A 22,608-nucleotide genomic window follows, 5' to 3' on the forward strand; every position below is an offset into this window, starting at 1 on the left:
TCTGTTTTATAGTATACAATTCTGACACTTCAATATACTTAGTCTTGAAGGGTTTTTTTTTTATGATTAAATAAATTTAAATTCCTCGCATCTTTATCCCTGGGCCTGTTTTTCTCAGTCTTTGACTTTCAGTTAATCTCTTTAGACAGTTTAGATTTTTCGTATTGCTCTTTTGAATTCCTTCAGGTAGACTGAGCTATACTTCATTTAATTAAGAAATTAAGCAGAATGAATAAATGCTCAATAGAGAAAACAGAGAACAGCTCAAAAATCAGTCAGTCTCTCTGGTTATCTGCTATTAATACTTCAGCGTATTTCCTTTCTGTCTTTTTTTCTGATATCTGTCTATCTAGTAAGAGTGTGCTCTTTGGGATCAGACTGCCTGAATTCAACCCTTGAGCTTCACCTCTGGGAAAGCTACATTTTGTCTTTCAGTTTCCTTACTGGTAGGAATATCCCCTTATGGGGATAACAGTAGTACCTACCTTAAAAGATGGGTGAAATTAAATGAGAACATACGTAAAGTCCTGACGCATACTGAAGGACTCAAAATTATTTTCCAAACCTGCTACACATCATAATTGTGTTCAGTAGTCATTTTTCTCACCGAATTAAGTATTGTGTTGTATTTTGACATTTACCTACATTGTTATTTGAAGCAGGTAAGATTTTTTCAGTCATTAGATTCTTGAAGTCCTTCTAGTAAAACCCTCTCTAGTTATAAGCCTTGGTGTCTTTTTCCTCTTCATAGGTATTTTTTCAAGGTATTTGATTCCTGGCTTTAGCATAACTTCTCTTTTAGAGATGTATATGGCTATTTTTTGTGACCCCATAGTCATACTTTCTTTTCATTAGAACATTTTTGTGGTTCTTTAAAATGAATAAAATTTTATATAATTTTATGCCTTATCAAATACCTTACATTTATCTAATGGAAAATTTGAAATCACCAATACCACATGTTGGCAACTTTTTGGGCTTGCAATGAACTTGGAAGGTCATTTCTGTAGAAATTGTCCTCTGAGTGCCTGGTCGTGAATGTAGCATTATTTTGTTGGGAAAACTAATTATCGTCTAGCAATAAAGCAGTTCGGAATTTGTTTTCATGTGGTCTTGCTTACATGTTTATTACCAGTTTTGTAGTTTACTCAAGTTTAGTTTTATAGGTTTCCAAACTCTTGTTTTATAGTTTGAGTTACTAATTTTACATTTAGAAAGCCTTTATTAACACAGATCATGGAAATTAAAATGAAATCTAGGTACTGATTATCCAGAATTCACTCTTTTCTACTTTAATTTAGGAATTGTTTATGTGGTTATTAATTATGAATTATAACTACTTCTGCATTTTATTGACAGAAACTCTGGGAGCTTTTCAAGTGTGTTTTTGTTAACAGAATTACAGAATAGAATTAATCAAAATATAGGATAAAATGAATTTAACAAAAATCAGTTAAAATAATCTTAATAAATATTCTGATGTTTTTTATCTGAGTACCCCTTTTTCTGTATAAGAAAAGAGCCCAAGTTATACTGAGACACCTGCTGAGTTACATTGTCTTTGCTTCTTCATCTACTTTTTCTGTTGTCAAAAATGTATTCTTTGGGTTTTAGAATCTGCAGCCACACGCTTCTCCTTGCTTTCATTAGCAGGGCTCTACTTTCATGAGCTGGCAGAAGTTGCAAGCACTAGTTCTGAGGCCTTCCAGGTTAGAGTATTAAGGGAAGACAGCTTTCCTTCACTGGAGTAGACATTGTATAGCAAGTTTTACTGTTCTTTGTTTAAAAATAAATAAATAAATAACCTCTGCATTTTTGTTAATTCATAGTAATTTGAATTTTTTTTCCAACTCATCTTTTTTAGCAATAGTTAATTTTGATCTTGGATAATTCATTGCGATTGCACCACATATTCTTGTCCATTTTACGAAGTACTTAGCAGAAGGAGAAAAAATTCTAAACATTTTGGAGGGAAGTGATAATATTTCTGCTTCAGGCTTTTTTTGTTTGTAAGAGATTTTGTCATGCATTTTTCCAGTGTCCTCAAAATTATACCTACTGAGGTTATTGCAGATGCTCTTTCCTGGCAGCTACCCATTTTTTCCTTATAAAACTTGGTTTAAGTAGTACAGATTTGTATACGGATTTCCCGTGAAGTTGGTTCAGATGGTACAGATTTGTATAGTGAGGAAAACTAAGGTAACTTTGGTTATACTTATTTTTTTCTAAGATCATCTGTATTGAAAACTTGGTCCAAGCTATAGGAAGAAAGCATCATGTTCCTAGATAGAAAGATGTTGGGTATTTATGAGTGAATGAAATTAATCTTGCATTGTCAACAAATCTATTTTTTTAACTTCTCAGTGATCCTCAAATTAGATAATAATCAAGACTAAGACATTTAAAAATGGATGCATAATGGTGAAGAATAGCCAGATAAATATTAAAACATCATTAGTTACAAAATTAAAATTTTGGCACTGGCATTTAGATAGACATGAGGTCAGTGATCTAGCACAGAAAAAAATGTTAGGTAATTTAATCACAATTTAATGGGATAGAGAAGAATTAGTAAATGAAAAGTTTGGAATAAATGGTTACTTGGGGGAGAAAAAATATCTTTAGAGATTCACCCCAATATATACTAAAACTCCAGATAAACTAAGGAGGTGAGAACTTTAACCACAGAGAAGTAAAAGAAAATGTATGCGGATATTTATTGTACAGTCGGCTGGTTAGGAGGACTCTTTACATATTAAATCAGTAGAAGAAGTTATTTTAAAAAGGAAAAAATAATTGAAAAAATTGACTGAAATTCATGAAATTGTAAGATGTCAAAGAGAATTGCATTAATATGAAAGTCAAGTACATTGCGGAAAATATTTCTAAAAATATAACTAGGGGCACCTGGGTGGCTCAGTCGGTTAAGTGTCGGTCTCCAGCTCAGGTCATGGTCTCAGGATCCTGGGATTGAGTCCCACATCGGGCTCCCTGCTCAGCGGGGAGTCTGCCTCTCTCTCTGCCCCTCCCGGCATGGGCTCTCTGCTCGCAGGCTCTCTCTTTAGTAAATAAATCTTAAAAAAAGAACTATAACTAGAGAAATTAAAGTTGAGAGAAAGAAACTTGCTTAAAGTCCCCACAGTATCAGGTTTGAACACAGGTCTGTCAAACTTAGAGGCTAACTCTTATTTCATTAAGGAATACAGCATAGCTATTAAAATGCTGTTTATGAGGGAAATCTTTGTAAAGTTTTAAAAGTGACTGATAGAATTACAGATTTTTCTTCTTTCATTTATGTTATTTTCTACACTGAGTACACATTAGTGTTATGATTAGAAAAAAATCAATTCTTGAAAAATAAGTATAAACTGGGGAAAAGTGAGTTGGGGGATTTGATTTATCGTCCTTATACCTAGAGGAGTAATGGATATGAATCCACTGGTTAGATATGTATGTAGTTATATCTAACATTAAGAAATTGTGACCCTTTATTTATTTTCACCTTTTTTTTTTTTTTTAAGATTTTATTTGAGAGAATGCACGTGCATGCACGCAAGAGGGGGAGGAGCAGAGGGAGAGGGACAAGCACACTCCATGCTGAGCACTGGTTTGCTCCTCAACCTGGAGATCATGACCTGAGCCAAAATCAGGAGTCAGTCACTTAACTGAGGCACCCAGGCACCCCTCTTCAAATTTTAAAGAGACTGATATATTTCAAATGGATAACAGTGATTTCTGGAATGTTTATTTTATTTACTGTTCTATTTACTAGGAAATTGAGTAAAATATTTTTCTCTTTTCCTTCAGATTAAATCTATTTAGCAGAGCAGTTGAAATATTGAAATAGCAGAACTATTTAGGGGGGTTCTGGATATGTAATCTGTTCGATACATCCTCCATTTTTGTTTTATTCCTTAAACCTAATTGTTTTATTATATGTGTAATTTATTTGTTAAATTCACCAAATACGCACTGATCACCTACTGAGTGCCAGTCATCATTGTCAGCTTTAAGGTAATATAAGGACAAAAAAAGAGAAAATCTGGTACATATGGAGCTTATTATGTAAGTTGGAGGGGGTGGGCAGGAAATAAACAGTGAACATATGAGCCAATAAATGTCTAGCATCAGTTGATAAGTGATGGAAAAAGAACAAATATAGAGTTAAATAAAGGGGGACCAGGAGTTATAGATGGTGGTAAGGAGTAAGTTGCAGTTTTCAATGAACTGATCAGGTTAGACTTCATTGAGAAGTGACAGAAATCTGAGAAAAGACTTGGAGAAGGTCAAAGTCAAGGAATTAGCTATATGTAGAGAGAGTATTCTAGCCAAAGGGAACAGCCAGTGCAGAGACCTGACATTAGGAGCGTTCCTCCTGTGTTGGGAGAATGGGGGGAGATTAGAGTAGCTGGAACAGACTGAGTAGAGGGTCTCAAGTAGCAAGTCAGAGAGGTGATGAGAGAGAGACAAGATTATGCATGGCCTTGGTAGGCTTGATGGGTAAGGAATTTGGTATTTATTCTTAATGAAATGAAAATCATTGTAGTTTTGAGTACAGGAGTGATGTTATAAGGCAACCAGTTAGGTTGCTTTTGAAATTCACTACAGTTCTACTAGCAGAGGTGACATTTTAACTGGCCTTAGAGAGTAAGAAAGAATTTGCCAAGTGAAGGAGGGTAGAAATTTGCTTTGGCAGACTTGATTTAAGAATATTTCTCATCACCATACTTAGGAAAATAAATGTACTTTCAAACCAAGTCCTATGTGCTCCTTGATTTAAGGTTAAAACTATAATAATGTCACATAAGGAACTTATTCCTTTGTGACCCCTTAGATCTGTTTAACCATGCTCATTTTAAAAATTGATGTTCTAGTTTAATAAAATTTAAGGAGTTTCTATAATCCAAGAGACATTTCCTTTTTTACTCAAAAATCCAATTAGTCTATTAACAGTTTCTTTAGAAAGTGAATAATTGCCATTTGCCTTCCTGCCATAAAACTATAGATTAAATTGAACCATCTTGTGTATCTTATTAACTAAGATTCATTTATATACTTTGTTATTTAAAAGGTTCTACACTCAGTTGTGGGAAAGATGAATAAGAATTTTTTTCTTTAGGGTATTTAAGCTCTGGTAAGGGAGATAGACATTCTGCAAATGGTATAGTAAAAGAAAGTGTGATTCATTTAATCAGAGTCCTAGAACCTCCTTCTCTCTACCTTTGTAAAAATTCTCTACCTATTTGATCTGTTTGGGCCTACAAATTTCAGCCTCCTCAGGTTAGCTTCAGCGTTTGAACCATACTTATATTTTCTTCTCTAACTCTATCAAGTTTGTCCAGCAAGTTATTGCCTGCAGATTCTAAATTCTCTTCTCTGTAGGTTCTCTTTTAGTTATTGTTACTCAGGTTTGTAATTTGTCTGAAATCAAGGGTTTGGCTAGGATGCAGTCATAGTATAGATATTCAGTAGTTAATTGGTAGCCAAGCATAACAAAAGGTAGTATAGAATTATAGTTTTAACTATAAATATATTTCAAATAATGTTTCTGGAAAGTTTGATTTGAAAAGTTGACTATAAAGTAGCTTTTTGAAAGGCATATTCTTTTTTTTTTTTTCAGTTGACTCCTAAAGTAAAAATTAAGATTTAAACCCGGGTTTAAAAAGATTCAGGGGGGAAAAAAAACCTATGTAAGAGAACAGCAACATTTTCTTTCTCTTAAGTATTTTTTGCCTGGAAGAAACTTCATCAGCTCTGATTTTTAAATGGTCTTTATAACAAATTTATTTTTAAAAATTCTGACATATATGCATGTACTCGATCATTAAAATAATAGTTTTGATATTGTAGTTATTTCTAGTAATCATATTTTTATACCTGAACAGTATTAAATGTCTTAAAAAATTTGTTATTTTGAAAATTTTAAATTTCGGTTGGAGGGAATTACTACATCTTCGTAACACTGTCAACATTTGTGTTATTTGTCATCACTTAATTTCTTACAGAATAGACAGGTGAGTCTGAGATACCACGGATCCTTAGTGTTTGGATAAGATCATTAATGTTTGGATAAGTTCTCCTTTGGCAAGACAGTTGATGTCTATGGATTTGTGTGATTCTTGCTCTAAATCAGTCTGGAACCAAAGCACTAGAGGATGTCTTTTACCAGGCTATCTCTGTGCATAAAGAAAAATGTATCACGTTTGTTAGAAACTTGGTAAATCACTGTTACTGTGTAACCAGCTTAAGCCTAAATATGCTAATTTACAACTCAAAGCTTATCTCAGATATCCCCAGATGTTAGAAATAAATTGTAGCATAGAATTTATGTGCTAACAGCAAAGAGGTATATTCTATTATAATATAAACTAACTGATGTAGTAAAAGAACATGTAAATGTAATGCAATTATTCCTCGAAATGTAATGCATTTTTCTACATTTTGCAAGTCCCCAAGTTTTTGTTTTTGTTTTTTTTTTTGCTTTTAAATGTAGTGTGAGCCAAACACTTATTGTACATGAATAAAATAATAAATACTGAGATTTTTTTATGTTACACCAAGGTACTTGTATTTCATCAACTTTAGGACATAATTGCTGGGCTTTAAATCTAGATTAAGTAGTATTTTGTATGTATATTTAAATTTTCTTCGGGACTAAATTCAAGAGAGAAGCTGTAGTGCTTACCATGCAAAGTAGATGGCAGTCACAGTCAGAAAAAAAAGCCTTATGTTAAAAGGATTTTTTAAAGGTATATTCAGAGGAATCTATAAGTGAATAATGAGCCTGCAGATCAGTCAGCATATATTTATTGAGCACCTTCTTTGTCTATAATTATCAGAAGAGAAAATACGTACAGTGGTAATTCAGATAGAGGAGAACATTTTGGGCTGAAGTCAGCACATCAGGCTCTGGACAGAAGATAAATTTCAGTCATATCTTGAAAGATGGTTAAAATGGATGAGTTGACAAAAAGCTAATAGGTTCTAGAGAAGGAATCATTATACAGGTGTTTGGCAAGATCCCCAGTTTAATTATTTTTTAAAATAATACAGTGAATTATTCCTCTCTCTTCATTTGTGCTAAGTTTTCTTGAAACATCATTTGGGATGTCAAGAATTGCTGTTGATGAAAAGTAGGAATTGCTGGATCTAGTTTTAACTGCTTTTGTCAGAAAATGTATCTCATAGGGGCATTTTAAAGAAATAATATATAAAATTTTTTGGTTTTTTTGGAGTACTAGCCAGAGAGTAAAGAAGTCTAAATTTTAATCCTAGCTTCATGTTTTATGTACTTTGTGACTTCAGACAGTCATATAAACTGACTTTGCTTATTTGTAAAATTAGGGTAATAGTGCCTGACTTAATTCCAGTAAAAGAGCCATGTACATTAGAAAGCATCTTTATTTTTACCAACAAATGAGAAGTTAGAATATGTGAATTCTTAAAAGATGATAATTAAGAAAATTAATTTCTGAATTATACTCATTTCCCCCCTTTCTCTTGGTAGCGGATACTTTGTTTTCACGGAAGCTGAATGGGAAATATAGGCTTGAACGACTTGTTCCAACGGCAGTATATCAGCACATGAAAATGCATAAACGAATTCTTGGACACTTGTCATCTGTGTACTGTGTAACTTTTGATCGAACTGGCAGACGGATATTTACTGTAAGTAATTTTTGAAATATTATCCTAATTCATATATGGCATTGAAGAAACATTGCTTATAGTTGAACTTGAAATAGAACTTTTATTTTTTTCTGCTAATGAAAAACTGGATATTCAGGTAATTTAGCTTACTGTGATAAAAGAGTTTACTTGAAGTTGGACTTGATCCAAGTTTGGAAAGTTCGTAAAGGACATGTTGTAATACAGGCACAGCTGTATGATGGTGCTACATTATGGATAAGTGTAATTCCCAGCATTATATCAAATATGCAGTTTAACATTTTATAGAAATATCCTATAATAATTTAAATTCTATGTGCGGGGCTTTTCGAAAGTGTGTTAAGCAAATTAGAGGAGATTATTAAATGTATCTTTTTATATTATCCTTAGCACCTCATTCTTCAGTATATCTGATGTGTTTAAAGAGGCTCTTTGGGTTTATTTGCTGTTGTTTCTTTTGACTTGTTAAGTGGAGAAAAGCAGAACTTTTCAGCCTTAACTGAGAAAATTACTTTTGGAAATAATTCTGTTTATTTTTAGTTGTATTAACTATTACATCCACTAATGTAGTAGTTACTACAGTGTTCTTGTACTTGACAATACTTCTACCCTGTGAGCTGAAGGTATGCATTCATTCACAAAGTCTTTAATTTTCTTTGAAGTAAGAAACTGGAAAATGGAAGTTAAAATGGAAATTCCTATCTCTGTCTTTGGAGAGCAGCTGCAAATTTTACACAGTTGGGTACAATTACAGATTCCTCTTTTAAGTAAATATGCTTGTAAACTGAGATTTATTTGTATCTACTTCTCTACCCGTGTACCCAGTCACCTGTAAAACAGCTTAAACAGCAGGATGTGGGAAAGGATTTCCATACATATCTTTTCCCTGGCTCTAATCCACTCAGGCATTTGCAGATCATTTTTTAGATTAGTGTTCTCCTCTTTCACCTTCTCCTTTATCTCCATTATTCTCTATGCAGCAAAATAAAAGTGAAATTTTCTGACAGGTCATGAAGGTATCAGGCTATCTATATATTTGGTAAAGTGCTTGATATATCTATAACAGTAATTTGTTTTCAAATTGTAATGAAAAATTACATTTAGCTTTTTCAAGCTCAGTATACCAATATTTAAATTTAGTTCTGAAAACAAAGTAAATTTGGTATTTGTAATGTTTAAAACAATTTTTCAAAAATAGTAATAAACTGAAATAACAAGAAAAAAGCATTACATTGTGTTTGTACTTCATTTTGGTGAGTATAAAGTTACGTCATTGCACTGAGGTTATAAAAATATATAACTTACTTAATTTTTGATGTTAGTACGTATCTTGTGGGGATTCTTTCTTTAAAAATGACAGGATGGGGGGCACCTGGGTAGCTCAGTCATGAAGCTCAGGGCGTGATCCCAGGATTCTGGGATCAAGCCCTGCATTGGGCTCCCTGCTCCATTGGGAGCCTGCTTTTTCCTCTCCCACTCCCCCTGCTTGTGTTCCCTCTCTCGCTGGCTATCTCTCTGTCAAATAAATAAATAAAATCTTTTAAAAAAATAATAAAAAATAAATGACAGGATGGTAAGTATTTGTTTCTTTTACTTCATGAAGCATTATGTGTGTTTTGATTGAATTAGATACATAATCTCCTTGAATTTTTTTGAGGGGAAATGCAGTTATGTGCTGTTGTTATCTCCTGAGTTTAGTAGAGTGATAGGTAAGGAGTTGGAAGAGCAGCACTTTGAAACAGGGGGTAGCAAACTATTCCTGTGGGTCAAAGCCAGCCTTCCACCTGTTTTTGTAAATAAAATTTTATTCAGACAAAGGCATGCTTAGTTGTTTATGTATTGCCCATGGTTGCTTTTGCGCTACCAAATGGCACAGTTGAATAATTATGACAGAAACTGGCACATGTGAGTATTTACAACTGCAGAGTCTAAGATAATTATTGGCCCTGTACAGAAAAAAAATCTGCATGCAGCCCCTGTGCTAGACATTTACTTTCTACTTTTAGGAGCATTTGATTTCAGGAGAAGGAATGACATATGAAGAAGCTGTTTTCTGAAAATTTTTCTTTAGTTGAAGACACGTGCTTAAAGGGAAGAAAATTATCTCCGTATTATTTTATATGGGTCTTACAAGAGTCTAAAATTGTTGACGTTTTATGTATGTGATAAAATTTGCTAATTGGGCCGAACTCATTGTCTTATTTGTAATTTTTTACTGCTGATTTGCAGTTGTAGACTCCAGAATGTTACCATGTGATAAGAAATATGTAGATATGAAAAGTAGTGTTACTTAAAATTTCCTTGTATTTTTATGGTTATCTCAAGTGGCAATAGGATACCTGTGTGTTCACTGTTCGTATTAACTTCATAAAGTGAGATGGCTGCTGAGTGTACCCTCATTCCACTGGAAACACACTACCCACTGACTAATGTTTTGAAAATCAGTCTTGAAAACTGATGGGATAAAGCTTTAGGATAGTAGATCATGATTGACTAATGAGCAATTCCTGTGAGAGAACACACTATTGTTATTTATTGGAATAACAGTTCAGTAATCAACCAGTTTTTCCTTTTTATGTATTTGGTATCTTACGTGTAGATATATTTGCAAGTTTTTGTTCAAGGGACAGATTCTCTTGAGTCCTTTCTGAGTAGACGTAGCTAGAGGCAGTATAGATAGCATTGTGTGTAAGAGCATCAGCTTTGACATTAGGTGGCTCTTAGTTCAGCTCACAGCTTTATCACTTCCTAGCGTTGCAGTTTGGAAACATTACCTCTCCACTTTAATCTCCAGTTTTCTCGTCCCCAAAAAAATGGGGGGGGTAATAATAGTACCAACCCCATAAGATTTTTGTATGATTACATGAATGAAATAATGCATGTAATTAGAATAGATCAAGATACAGTAAGCAGTCATTAAGTTTTACCTCCTGCTGTTTCTTTTAGATAGATTTAAATAAATTTTATCCATTTTGTTTCTTAACTAAAATCTTATTTACAAATTCTATACCAGATCCAAAATGAAATCATTGTAATTGATAAGTGAAATTCTATATTAGGACAATTCACAAATATTTTGTACTAGAATATTTTAATGAATTTTTCCCAGTAGAATAATGAGAAGAACCCAGAGAGGGAGATAGCATAATTACTGAGTCAGACTTGCTTCCTAATTCGCTCTTAGTTTTTAATTTTTTTTTGCTTGGGTTTAGAATCACTACTTCAAATAATATTCACCAAAGAAAAGTAGAGTTAATGAATTCTCTCAGGAGGAAGCCATTCACTCATAATACAGAAAAGTATGTTGAGAGCCATATAAAAAGTTCCCCGCCCTTTTTTAGAGATTTATTTATTTATTTGAAGGAGAGTAAGTGGAGGGAGGGGCAGAGGGAGAGCGAGAATTTCATGCAGACTACCCACTGAGCATGGAGCCTGACACAGCTTTCAATCCCTGCTATCATGACCAGAGTAGAAATCAAGAGTCAGATGCCCAACCGACTGAGCCACCCAGGTGACACCCCCCTTTACAGGAAAAAAAAATGTATCTCTCTTTTCAAATTAAGGCAAAAGAACATGTAGTATTTCCATAAATGCTCTAAGTTATAACTAGTCACTCTTCTAGACACTTAGGATCTAGAAATGAAAGACAAAGTATCTGTCCCTGGAGAGTTCACAGATTGTCAGCAGACTATCGTGATACAATTGATAAGAAGCTTGAATGAGGCTATATAAGATACTCAAGTATCATAGGAGAAGTATCTAATTCAGTGTGTTGTAGGAGATGGTAGATGGTAAGGGAAACTTAACTAGAAATGACACCTCAGCTGAGTTTAGCTGGATGTTGCAGAGTTGGGAAAAGGCATTTGTAACATGAAATTGTGTATTGTTGGATATGGCAAAGAATAAATATGGAATATCATTAAACAAGAGCTAGATATATTAGTGGGGGACAAAATCATAAAGATCCTTTTGGCAATGTATGAAGGGGAGTGGGTTTCTTTCCTGAAGGCAGTGGAGAGAAAATGACAGATTTAGACAGAAGAGTGAGTATAATTTATCTTTTTAACAATCCCTCTGACATTATTGTTAAGGATGGATTGAAACTAAGTCTATATATGGAGGAATTGGTGAAAAGGTTCTGTCAGTGATCCATGAAAGAAATCATCATGGCTTGAACAGAGTCACAGTGAAAGTAGGGATGGAATTAATAGATTAAAAATAAAATCTCTAGGATGTAAGAGTTTCATTTGAATATAGGGAAGAATTGAGAGGGAAAGAGTATGGGATCACATGTTTTTAACTTGTGTGACTGGTTAGAAAGTCCCGTCATTTACTGTGGTAGGGATTTAAGTAGAGAAATTTGTGATGGTGGACATGTTAAATTTGAGATAGTTATTTATATAGCCAAATAGAAACATTCAAGAGACATTGGAAGCTCAGGAAAAAAATTAAGGCTAGAAGATTTAGCTTGGGAATCACTGAATGTGGATATTGATTATATTACCTCATATGTGTTTGACTAACTATTAAAACAGGTGAAAAAAAGGCCATAATTGAGACTGAGAGCTGCTTAAGAGGCCAGAGAAAAATAAAAGAAGTGGTGTCTTAAAAGACAAAGGATTAGTATTTTGTAAAAGATAAAAACCGAAAGTAAATGAGAACTGAAAGGCATTTTTTGAGCTTGTGAAGGCCATTAATGACATTGACAAAAAACTATTCTATTTTAATATTAGGGATAGGAGATTACAGTGCATTGAGGAGGGATTGGGAATTGAAAAATGGAAGAGACGTAATGCAGACTACTCTTTCAAAAAGCCTGACAATTTTTTTAAAAAGGCTGTTTTCTGGAAGTAGAGTACTATCACTGAACTTCATACTTCTGTTATATTGTATCTTCCTTTTATGTTGCAGTGAATTTTAGATGTCTCTCTTTTAAGTTGTGAACTTTTTAATAACAAAGACTTTTTTCTTGAACCTTTTAGGTCTGTGATGCCTCCGAATATCGAGTGCATTCATTAGGGGTAGAACAAATGATAAATGAATCAACCAGTCAATTAGAGAGATAAAAAATGAATAATGTTCTCTTTTGCAAGAAACTTAGAATCTATTAGGGGAGATATATACATATGTCTATAAGACAAATTCCCTTCTCCTTGTATGCTTCTTTTACGCTGGTCTTTTTCTGTACTTCAAACTTGCAAAGCCCATTTATGGCTTTGGAGCCTTTGTAGTAGCTATTGCCTTTGCATGGAATTATCTTTTCCAAAATATTCCCCTGGCTGATTGCTTTATTAGCAGTCATCTGTTGAAGCACTGCTTTCTTAGAGATTTTTCCTGACTAACTTCCCTCCCCATATTCCACCATTGTTCATCCCATTTAAACACTTTACTGTATTTTTCTTATAATATGTATCACTGTCTGAAATTACTATTTTTAAAATTTGGGTTTTGTGAGAGATGGTGCTGGGGCAGTGAGAGCCAGACAGGCACCGGGTGACTGTTTGCCTCACTGAGGAAAGTAATTAAACATGGACAGAGGGGCTCCTAAGAAGCTGAGAGGCAAAAGGTCATCATAAGCATTCTTCATGCAAACCCGCTGGGAGGAGCACAAGAAGAAGCACCCAGATGCTTCAATCAGCTACCCAGAGTTTTCTAAGAAGTGCTCAGGGAGGTAGAAGATCATGCCTGCCAAGCAGAAAGAAAAATTAGAAGATATGGCAAAGGTTAGATAGGGCTCATTATGAAAGAGAAATGAAAACTTATATCCCTCCTAAAGGGGAAACAAAAAAGTTCAAGGATCTCAGTGCATCCAAGAGGCCTCCTTCAGACTTTTTTTCTGTTTTGTTCTGAGTATCACCCCCAAATCAAAGGAGAACATCCCGGCCTATCCATTGGTGATGTTGCAAAGAAACTGGGAGAGACATAGAACAACACTGCTGCAGATGACAAGCTGCCTTACAAAAAAAGACCGTTAAGCTGAAGGAAAAATACAAAGGGGATATTGCTGTGTACTGAACTAAAGGAAAGCCTGATGCGGGGGGTGGAGGGGTGGGAAGCAGCCTTCAAGGCTGAGAGAGGAAAAAAAAAAGGAGTCATCAAGGCTGAGAAAAGCAAGAAAAAGAAGGAAGATGAAAAGGATGAGGAGGAGTAGAGCAGGTTTTTTTTTCTTATCTATTAAGCATTCAACATTCCTGTACACAACTCATTCCTTTTAAGAAAAAAATTGAAAATTGAAATGTATGCTGTGTAAAATTTGTTTTTAAACTGTTGGTTGTCTTTTTTTGGTATAGTTTATAACTACCAAACGTATGGCGCTGTCCTGGTGGTATTTTCAGTAGCCACTGACTTTGCCTTGTACAGTATGAGAGTTGTAAATTGGCATGGAAATTTAAAGCAGGTTCTTACTGGCGCACAGCAGAAACTAGTTTTGTATGGGGATGGTAGTTTTGTCATCTTCAGTTGTCTCCAGTGCAGGAAATAATTGTTTTATTAATAGAATATCTTTTTGTAATTGCAAAAAGAAAAAAAGTACAGCTGTATTGTTGACATTGTAAATGCTTCTAAGTAAATATAATATTTTTAATTAAAAAAGGTAAGATAGAATAGGGGTTTTGTTCTATCTTCTTAGTAAGTTCCATTAGGATAGACAGGGACCCAAGAATCTATACCGGTTAAGTAAATGAATAAGTGAGAAAGGAGGAAAACTCTTCTTTACTGTTGAAAGTCAACCAATAATTGTAGAAAGAATGATGATTTGGCAACCATCATAGTGGTGGTTGGTTCATTTGTATATCATCAATGGAGGCGAAGACTGGTGGAGGATCTTGGTTTGAAGATCTTGGCCTAATCTTGCAATAGGTTCCCACAAAATATTAATTGAAAGGGGGAAATTGTAACTTTATAGGGGCGATACCTTGGAAACAAATGATAAAATTAACTTCACTAGTGGTGAGATGAGTTGACATTTTGTGGACTCTCAAGTGGTGCACTGAAAAATATGTGTGGTGGGATTCCTACCAAGACAGTATGACCTAGGTGTGGTCATAAAGAAATGGTAAACAGACTGCGGCTTGGGATCATCCTACAGAATTAAAGGTCTGTATTCTTTATAAATTTCTGAGGACACAAAATTGAAAGCCTGAGGAAATATTCCAGATTGAAGGAGACTGAAGAGACAATTTAACTAAAATATGACATGTGTTGCTATATGGGATCCTGAGCCAAAAAGGAAAAGGAAACATTGTCAAGGTAGTTGACAAAATTTGAATGTGGTCTGTGGATTGGGTAGCAGTTGTATCAATATGGATTTCCCAGTTTATGTAGATGATGTCCTTTTTGGGGGGAGGAGTACACAATGGGATATTTAGAAGTGATGGGGCATCAGGTCTGCAGCCTGCTCTTAAATGGTACAGAAAAAAATTAATGGTAATGGGTGTGTGGGTGTGTGTGTGTGTTACATGGAGAGAAAGGAAGGGAAGAAAGGTGGTGATGGGATAAATGTAGTGAATTGTTAATAGCTGAACAATCTGGGTCATGGAGATATGGAAGACATTAGTACTCTTCTTGAAATTCTGTAAGTTTGAAATTAAAAATTATTTTTAAAAGTGTGTGAGAAGGGGGCGCCTAGGTGGCTCAGTTGGTTAAGCATCTGCCTACCTATTGGGTCGTGCATTAGGCTCCCTGGGAGCCTGCTTCTCACTCCGCCTGCCGCTCTCCCTGCTTGTGCATGTACACGCTCGTGCTCTCACTCTCTGTCAAATAAATAAAAATCTTTAAAAAGTGCATGAGAGGTATAGTGAGTATTCAGTAAGTTTGGTGGTAATGAAAAGGAGAGCCAAGAGTATAGTAATTTATAGGAGGATAAATTTGTGAAAACTGTGGGTCAGGGGGAAGGAGCTAGAACAGTAGACTTGATATGCAAAGGTCTTTAAGGAGGATAGGTGAAAATAAGTAGATGAAGATGGGATGTATAAAGAGCAGTTTATTTTGGCCTATTTAGAAACATAGTTAATTAGGTTCACAATGAACAGATTCTACTTTTCATTGTGAAATATTTTATCTGGTAAGAGTCTTGGTTAGGGAACAGAAGTGGGTCCTAGAGGTATTTGATAAACTCTGGTAGCAGGAAAAGAGTGATGAATAGGGACTAGTTAGCCTTAGCCTCCCAAATAAATAGAGTGTTCATAAATTTGCAGTGTTGCGGATTTAGTACGCGTATCTTTTTTTTTCCATAATAGTTCTTGGTCTCCTGGGAGCAGGATCAGAGCAAGTGATAATTACTTTGATACAGGTTAGTCATTGGTGGTTTAGGTGGGTAAGAGTGAGAAAATTAGGCGTGTGTTGAAATGATTGACACTGAAGGTTAGGGTAATTTGTAAGGAAAATGAAACAGGTCTGATAGATTGGTAAGAAAGAAAATCAATGGCCGGTTTCTGGAAAAAAAAAAAAAAAACCAAAAAAAATTGAACTAAATTTAAATTATAAGCACATTTTAGCTGCTTGAAGAACAAGCCACTTTTTAGCATGAATAAGAAAATGACACATACATGATGTTTTCAACATTTAATTCTGTTTGTTCTAAAGACATCAAGAGTGAAATCTGACTCAAATCTGTGTAGTAGTAGCAAGAAAATTAGAATTCTCCTGGTTGATTTCTGCCAAGGAATGCCAGATTCTCCAAGATATTGTAGGTTTAAATATCACAAAATTTCTTTTTTTATTTCAAAGTAGTAGTCTTTGGTTGGTGTGCACAATTGATGCTTCTCTTTTAGCTGGGGAAGGTTTAATTATCTACTTTTTCCTTTTAAGGTCATCTGTAGAGAACTAACCTGCTGTACTGTTTCCAAATGTATGCAGTTTTCTGCTTGCAGAAGTCAGCCATTCTTTGGCATTTACTGTTCCATTCTGTAAAGTACTTTCTTCATCATTGAATAGTTCACATAGTTGTCACGTCTAATCATCTAGCTTTTATTTTAAATAAGCAAATACATAATTACAAAAATAAGTAGTTCAATTAAGCCTTTAAAATTTGCCTTCCAGAAATTAAATTTGGGGAGTGTAAATTTTAGGTTCTCCTTTAGTTTCTGCATAGAATTTAAGTGATTGAAAGCCCTGTTACTGAAGTTGTTTCATAAAGTTTTCATAACATTAGGTAGAACATTTTTTTCTAGATTTTAAGGAGAATTTTAATACTTAAGTCCAGAACGAAGTAGAAAGCCATGTCATAGAGATCTGTGGAATTTTTCTTTACCAGAATACCAAAGTCAAATGTGTACCAGACATTGTCTAGGCTTTATTGATGGAAATATCCATATTTGTTTTGGTTTATCTATATTTTACCTCTTAAATTTTTTATTTTGATGAAACTTTGAAGTTTCCAAGAGGGATTCACAAAATAGGGTTTGTTGTACTAGTTTAAAAAAAAATTAGGAATTAACCTACACTGTAAGAGATCCTGTTGCCTGCTGAAAGGAAAGGGCTTTGCTGCTACTATCTCCATAGTCTACTTAATACTTAAAAGTTTAAGAGAGAGAGAGAGAGAGACTGAGAGACAAAGAAAGAAGAAAACAGTGATTCTTAAGTGTAATGTCTGATTCCATTTTCTTCCTCTGTCCTAAGTGACAGAGCACATTGATTATTTTAAAGGCACACGGTTTTATTGTATGTGTGGCTTCTTTAGGTGCGGAGTGGAATAAACAAATTTGTAGGGTACTTCAAGCTAAATTCTTATGTTTAGGCAAATCTAAGTTTTGTTGAAGTCCCACTCTTTCTTACCAGGCCTTTTCATAAATAATACCTACACTGCTGTTTTTTCAGAATAAAGATAAGGCAATTGTTTTTGATTCTTTGGCTTTATCCCTGCATTGACGGTGATGTCTTCACATAAAAAAAAAAAAAAGTCACTGAAAATTTGGTGTCACATTTTATTTGGGGATTTAAGTAAGCTAAAGCTGCACATTCTTGTCATTGTGATTTTTTTTTTTCAGATGTCTTTAAGGCAAGTTTGACATAGACAAATGATAACATATTAATGAGCACACTTTCACAATAATTATGACAATTTTGCATTATTGAAGAGTGAAACTAGTAATACACTGCCGTCTTGTGTTTGCTTGGCATTAAACACTAGTTTAAGTTTGATTTAAAAATGAATCCAAAAAAGCATTTTCAATTTTGCACCTAGCTCATAGATTTCTTCAAATTTAATTGTGGCTAGAAATAAAATAGTAACCAAGTCTTGTCTGCTTAAAATTCTTCAGTAGCTACCCTGGGTTAAATCCAAACTCCTTAACAAGTATCTAAAACCCTCTGTTACCTTCCTCAGATAGAACCTTTCCAGCTTAATTTCTTGTTATTTCCACTTAAACTTTGTACTCCCAGCTTTTCTCACTTTGCCAGTCCCTAGTCCTAAGAGCAATATTTAGATGTTATTGAAGAGAAATGACTCCTCTGTTTTCCCCCTAGGCATTGGAGCTTTCTGAAAAAAACTTGTCAGTTGAGGTTTTTCTAAAATCATGCTATCTAATTTTAGCAGAACTTTCACTTTTGCTCACAGATTTTCCCTTTTTTCTTGCTGCTCTTATCCCACTTTATTTCCAAACTTCATTCACTTTTTTTGGCTCCTTTCTTTTGTTTCCCTCTTCTCCCATTTTAGGAAATAATGCTCAGATATTTGTTTTATCACCAAGGTTAGGAATCATCTAATTTCTTTCCTGTTTACTTTAAAATTGTTATTTCTATCATGCCTCTTTCTCCTTCATACATCTTAGAAGCCTATGTATTCTTCCTAGCCAAGATCAACCCCCATGGTCTGTGTTGTTCATCTTTTCCCTTTCACCATTTACATAACATTGGTTTTATTTTAGTGTCCATAACACTTTTAACATCTTGATTGAAAGACTATAATGTCCTACTCTTTGGTTTATTATTGACCTTACTTACATTTGAGGTAGGCTTGAAAAAGAAAGTGTGTCTGTTCAGATTCGGCTGTACTTTTTTTTTTTTTTTTTAAGAATTATTTCATCAGTTTTTAATTTATCCTTCCACATTCAATTTAAACACATGTATAGTGCTCTAAAAACGTTTACCCAGTAAATTTAATTTTTCTTGTGGAGTCCTTTTTGGTTTATTATTTATAGTGTATTTATATTTCTGATAGTCATTTTAAAAGAACTTAGTTGAATCTGTCAGATTATCTTTGGTTTCACATTCCCATAAAAATAAATTAGTGATCACAAGTATTGATGCATGAAGTAGAAATTGTCTAAGGATGCTTTAGAGTTCCGTTTGAAATTCTGCCAGGAGCACGGGGGAGTAGGAGTGAGGATGGGGACAACATACTACTTTATAGGTCACGGAAGAGAATAGTGAAGAGAGATTTCCCTAAAACATCAAAGATTTTTCTCCTGCAGTTGAATGGAAGAAAAGAAAGGTCAGTTTGAATAATACACACTTGGGGAAAATGTGCATAGTATTATTTTAGCAGTTGTCTAAATAGAGAAAAATTATAAAATATTTAACTGTATTAAATTGGTGAGATTACTAAGTAATAAAGTCAATACAAATACAATGGGACTTCTTGTTAGATTTTACTTGGTGAAAAGTCACTGAACGCTGATGTTAGATCACAGGTTGCTATACTCTTCATTAAAAGCTGGCATTTCAGTCAAAAAGATGTTTGGTTTTTGTTTTTTCCTGTTTGTTAACGTGAAAAATAAGTGAAACACCTCCTGTGGTAGAATATAAAGCAAATTCTTGTTCAAATACATAAGGCCAGTGACGGGTATTAAGGAGGGCACATATTGCATGGAGCACTGGGTGTTATAAGTAAATAATGAATCATGGAATACTACATCAAAAACTAAGGATGTACTGTATGGTGATTAACGTAACATAATAAAAAATTATTATTAAATACATAAGAACAAAATGAAATCTATTAGTGTTGTGAAGCATAATGAGATGTCATGATTTTACTTTTTCATATATTCTACCAGTATTTGCATACTTAAAATTTTATTTTTGTTGGGACGCCTGGGTGGCACAGCAGTTAAGCGTCTGCCTTCGGCTCAGGGCGTGATCCCGGCGTTATGGGATCGAGCCCCACATCAGGCTCCTCCGCTAGGAGCCTGCTTCTTCCTCTCCCACTCCCCCTGCTTGTGTTCCCTCTCTCGCTGGCTGTCTCTATCTCTGTCGAATAAATAAAATCTTTTAAAAATTTTATTTTTGTTGTGAATTTTATAAGCTTTATTTATTTATTTATTTTCTTAAGTAACCTCTGTCCCCAGCTTGGTGCTCACACTCACAACCCCGAGATCAAGAGTTGTATGCTCTACTGCCTGAACCAGCCAGGCACCCCAATTTTTGTTGTGAATTTAGATCAGAGCCAAATATTGCCTTAATTTTTAGAAAATAAACACTATGAATAAATTGACTTAATTTCTGGAATTTAAGCAGTTGAATACATGAATTTAATAAATAAATGCTTTAACTCCTTTTTTTTAATTCAACAAATGTCTAACGCAATTTCCATGTGCCAAATGGTAGGCAGACCAGCTTTCTGGAAGTCATGGTCTATTACAGTTCCTTCTTTACTTTCCACAGATAGCCAAGATATACTCTTCATCCCTTTAATTCCCCAAACAGCTGTTGTATCCATCTCTTTTGATCTTTCTCTTCTGTAATAATCTCAGTTTTATCACTCAATTCTCTCCTACCTGTAGTATTTTAACAACTTTAAGATGACCTCTGACTTTCTATCCTAATTCACACTGACGCCGACGGGATCTTTGGAAAACATAAATCTGATCCTGATACTGATCTTAATCTTAAGTGATCCCCATTATAAAACATTATTTCTTAGTATACCATAAAAGGTCCTTCATAGTCTTTCCCTAACTTCATCCTCATGCCTTTACTTCACACTGTTAGCATACAGACTACTTGCAGTTCTCACATTCACATTTTCATGCCTTTGATCAAACTTTTCTCTCTAGTTGCCATATGGATGTTTTTGTTCTTTTTAAAATAGTAAGACTATTGCTAAAGTAAGATAAGAATACTACCACCAACAAAAGCAGTGGTAATAGTCCATAGCTCTTATCGTATGCCAGGCACTCCATCCTCACACATTTTGTTTTTGCAACAATCTTATGAGATAGGTATAGAAAAGAAATCTGAGGCATAGGATACCTGTAACTTGCCCAATGTTAAACATGTAGAAAGTGGTCATGACAGGTCGTGAACTGAGACATTTGATACTGCACTCTATGCTCGAAAAAACTACACTGCATTGTGTCTTCATGCAGAAGACTGTCCAGGCATTACTGCTTCTGGATTCTTTTCCAGATCCAGATCCTGTTTCTTCATTTCTCAGGACAAACACATTACTCCCTGGTTTGGATCTCTTCTGATTAACAGTATAGCACTTCAGACATGTTATTGCATTTATACTCTTCTGCCTTGCTTCCTGAGGACAGGAATACTGTGTCTTTGCATCTCATCTTTGTATCTCTAGTGTTTGTCACATATTTAACCTCAAGGCAAATGAATAAATGAGTGCATGAATCACTGAATTTTAAAGGTGGAAGGAACCTTAGGGATCATCTAATTTAACTACCTTGTTTTATAGATAAAAAGCCTGACCAGCTTTTTGAATGTGATAAGAATACCAGATTTTAATGTAGGTAATTTACCAAAGTTAGATAAAAAGTCTGACCAGCTTCAAATGAATGTGATAAGAATACCAGATTTTAGTGTAGATAATTTACCAAAGTTAAGTTTTGTCACTAGTCTTTAGTGGTTGATAGCCCACTTAATTTGCTTCAAAGCTCAGTCAGAAGAACGTGAGTTATTTGAGAGTATTCTAGGTAGTGTTGGCAGAATCTGGTTTAGGATACGCATGTTCCGTTAGTACTGTGTGATCATTTATATGTCATATCATCAGTATGAAGGCAATAACACATCTGTGTCATTCACTGTTGTGGATCTTCTAACCACTTTCTAATGTCAGATATAAGAGTTTTTTGTTTTGTTTTTAAGATTTAGGTTGGAAGGTTGTAACATGCCACCTTTGAAACATATTGATAAGTTTGACTCTGGGAAATGGATATATGAGGCTAGTGACACTGTTCTCTACTTTTTGTGTATTTAAAACCTTTCAAATAATGAACAATAAGAGGAAATAGGAAGAGGTTGGTAAAAGAGTATAAATTTACAACTATAAAGTGAATAAGGAAAATTAGAAAAGGAAAAAATAGAGCCTAGAAGTTCTAATCTCTTTATGTGAAATTGAAGTGTTTATTTGTAAATATAGGTATTCATAGAAAACCTTTGTATCTTTTACAATTTCTTTCTGAGCTTATGCTACTATAGCAGAGTAAACATGTAATTTAGGTATTTTTATTGACTTCATGCAGATAAAATTAATTTTTAAAAAAAAATGGTTTTGGTGATTTTATATGTAATGTATTTAGCTGAAGATCACTGATGGGAAATACGTATATATATTGTTTTTAGCCTAGGAGAAAAAGCCCCAAATTAACTTACTTTCATTTCCGTGTAACATAATAACATTGACAGGATTAGTCACTATTTTATGTTACTTTTGTTCTATTGTAATTCTGCTTTGTTACTTCAGAAGTTCAAATTCTTTCACAAGATTCTGGATAGAGGTTACCATGGCTGCTGGGTAGGGGATCATAGGTAAACATTATTGTTAACATGCTACTTCTGTTAGATTGGTGGGCACAAAGGCATTTTTTATAAGTGAATAATTTAATAAAAATAGCCTTGTATAGAGGAAAATTCCTGAAATAAGTATTTTACACTTTAGTATTTAAAAATGTAATTGTTGGGAAGTGGACATTACAGATAGTTTCTTATCTCTGTTCAGAATTTGAAAATATATAGTTAATTCCATTAATGCACATTTTTATTTTA

General features: G+C 34.2%; 1 protein-coding gene and 1 pseudogene across 3 annotated transcripts in view; both read left to right on the forward strand.

Moving 5' to 3' along the window:
- PHIP (PHIP subunit of CUL4-Ring ligase complex) overlaps window positions 1-22,608 on the forward strand; it is a 133,092-nt gene that overhangs the window by 26,154 nt on the left and 84,330 nt on the right. For all 3 annotated transcript variants that reach the window (XM_045804071.2, XM_045804064.2, XM_045804080.2), the window contains exon 7: window positions 7,508-7,668. In XM_045804071.2, coding sequence (XP_045660027.2) covers window positions 7,508-7,668 — 161 coding nt within the window. The remainder of the gene's footprint in view (window positions 1-7,507; window positions 7,669-22,608) is intronic.
- LOC148107492 (high mobility group protein B1 pseudogene) lies at window positions 7,677-22,604 on the forward strand (annotated as a pseudogene).

The sequence above is a fragment of the Ursus americanus genome, chromosome 29 (genome assembly GCF_024610735.1).
Source record: "Ursus americanus isolate L20-20 chromosome 29, mUrsAme1.1.p, whole genome shotgun sequence".
Lineage (NCBI taxonomy): Eukaryota > Metazoa > Chordata > Mammalia > Carnivora > Ursidae > Ursus > Ursus americanus.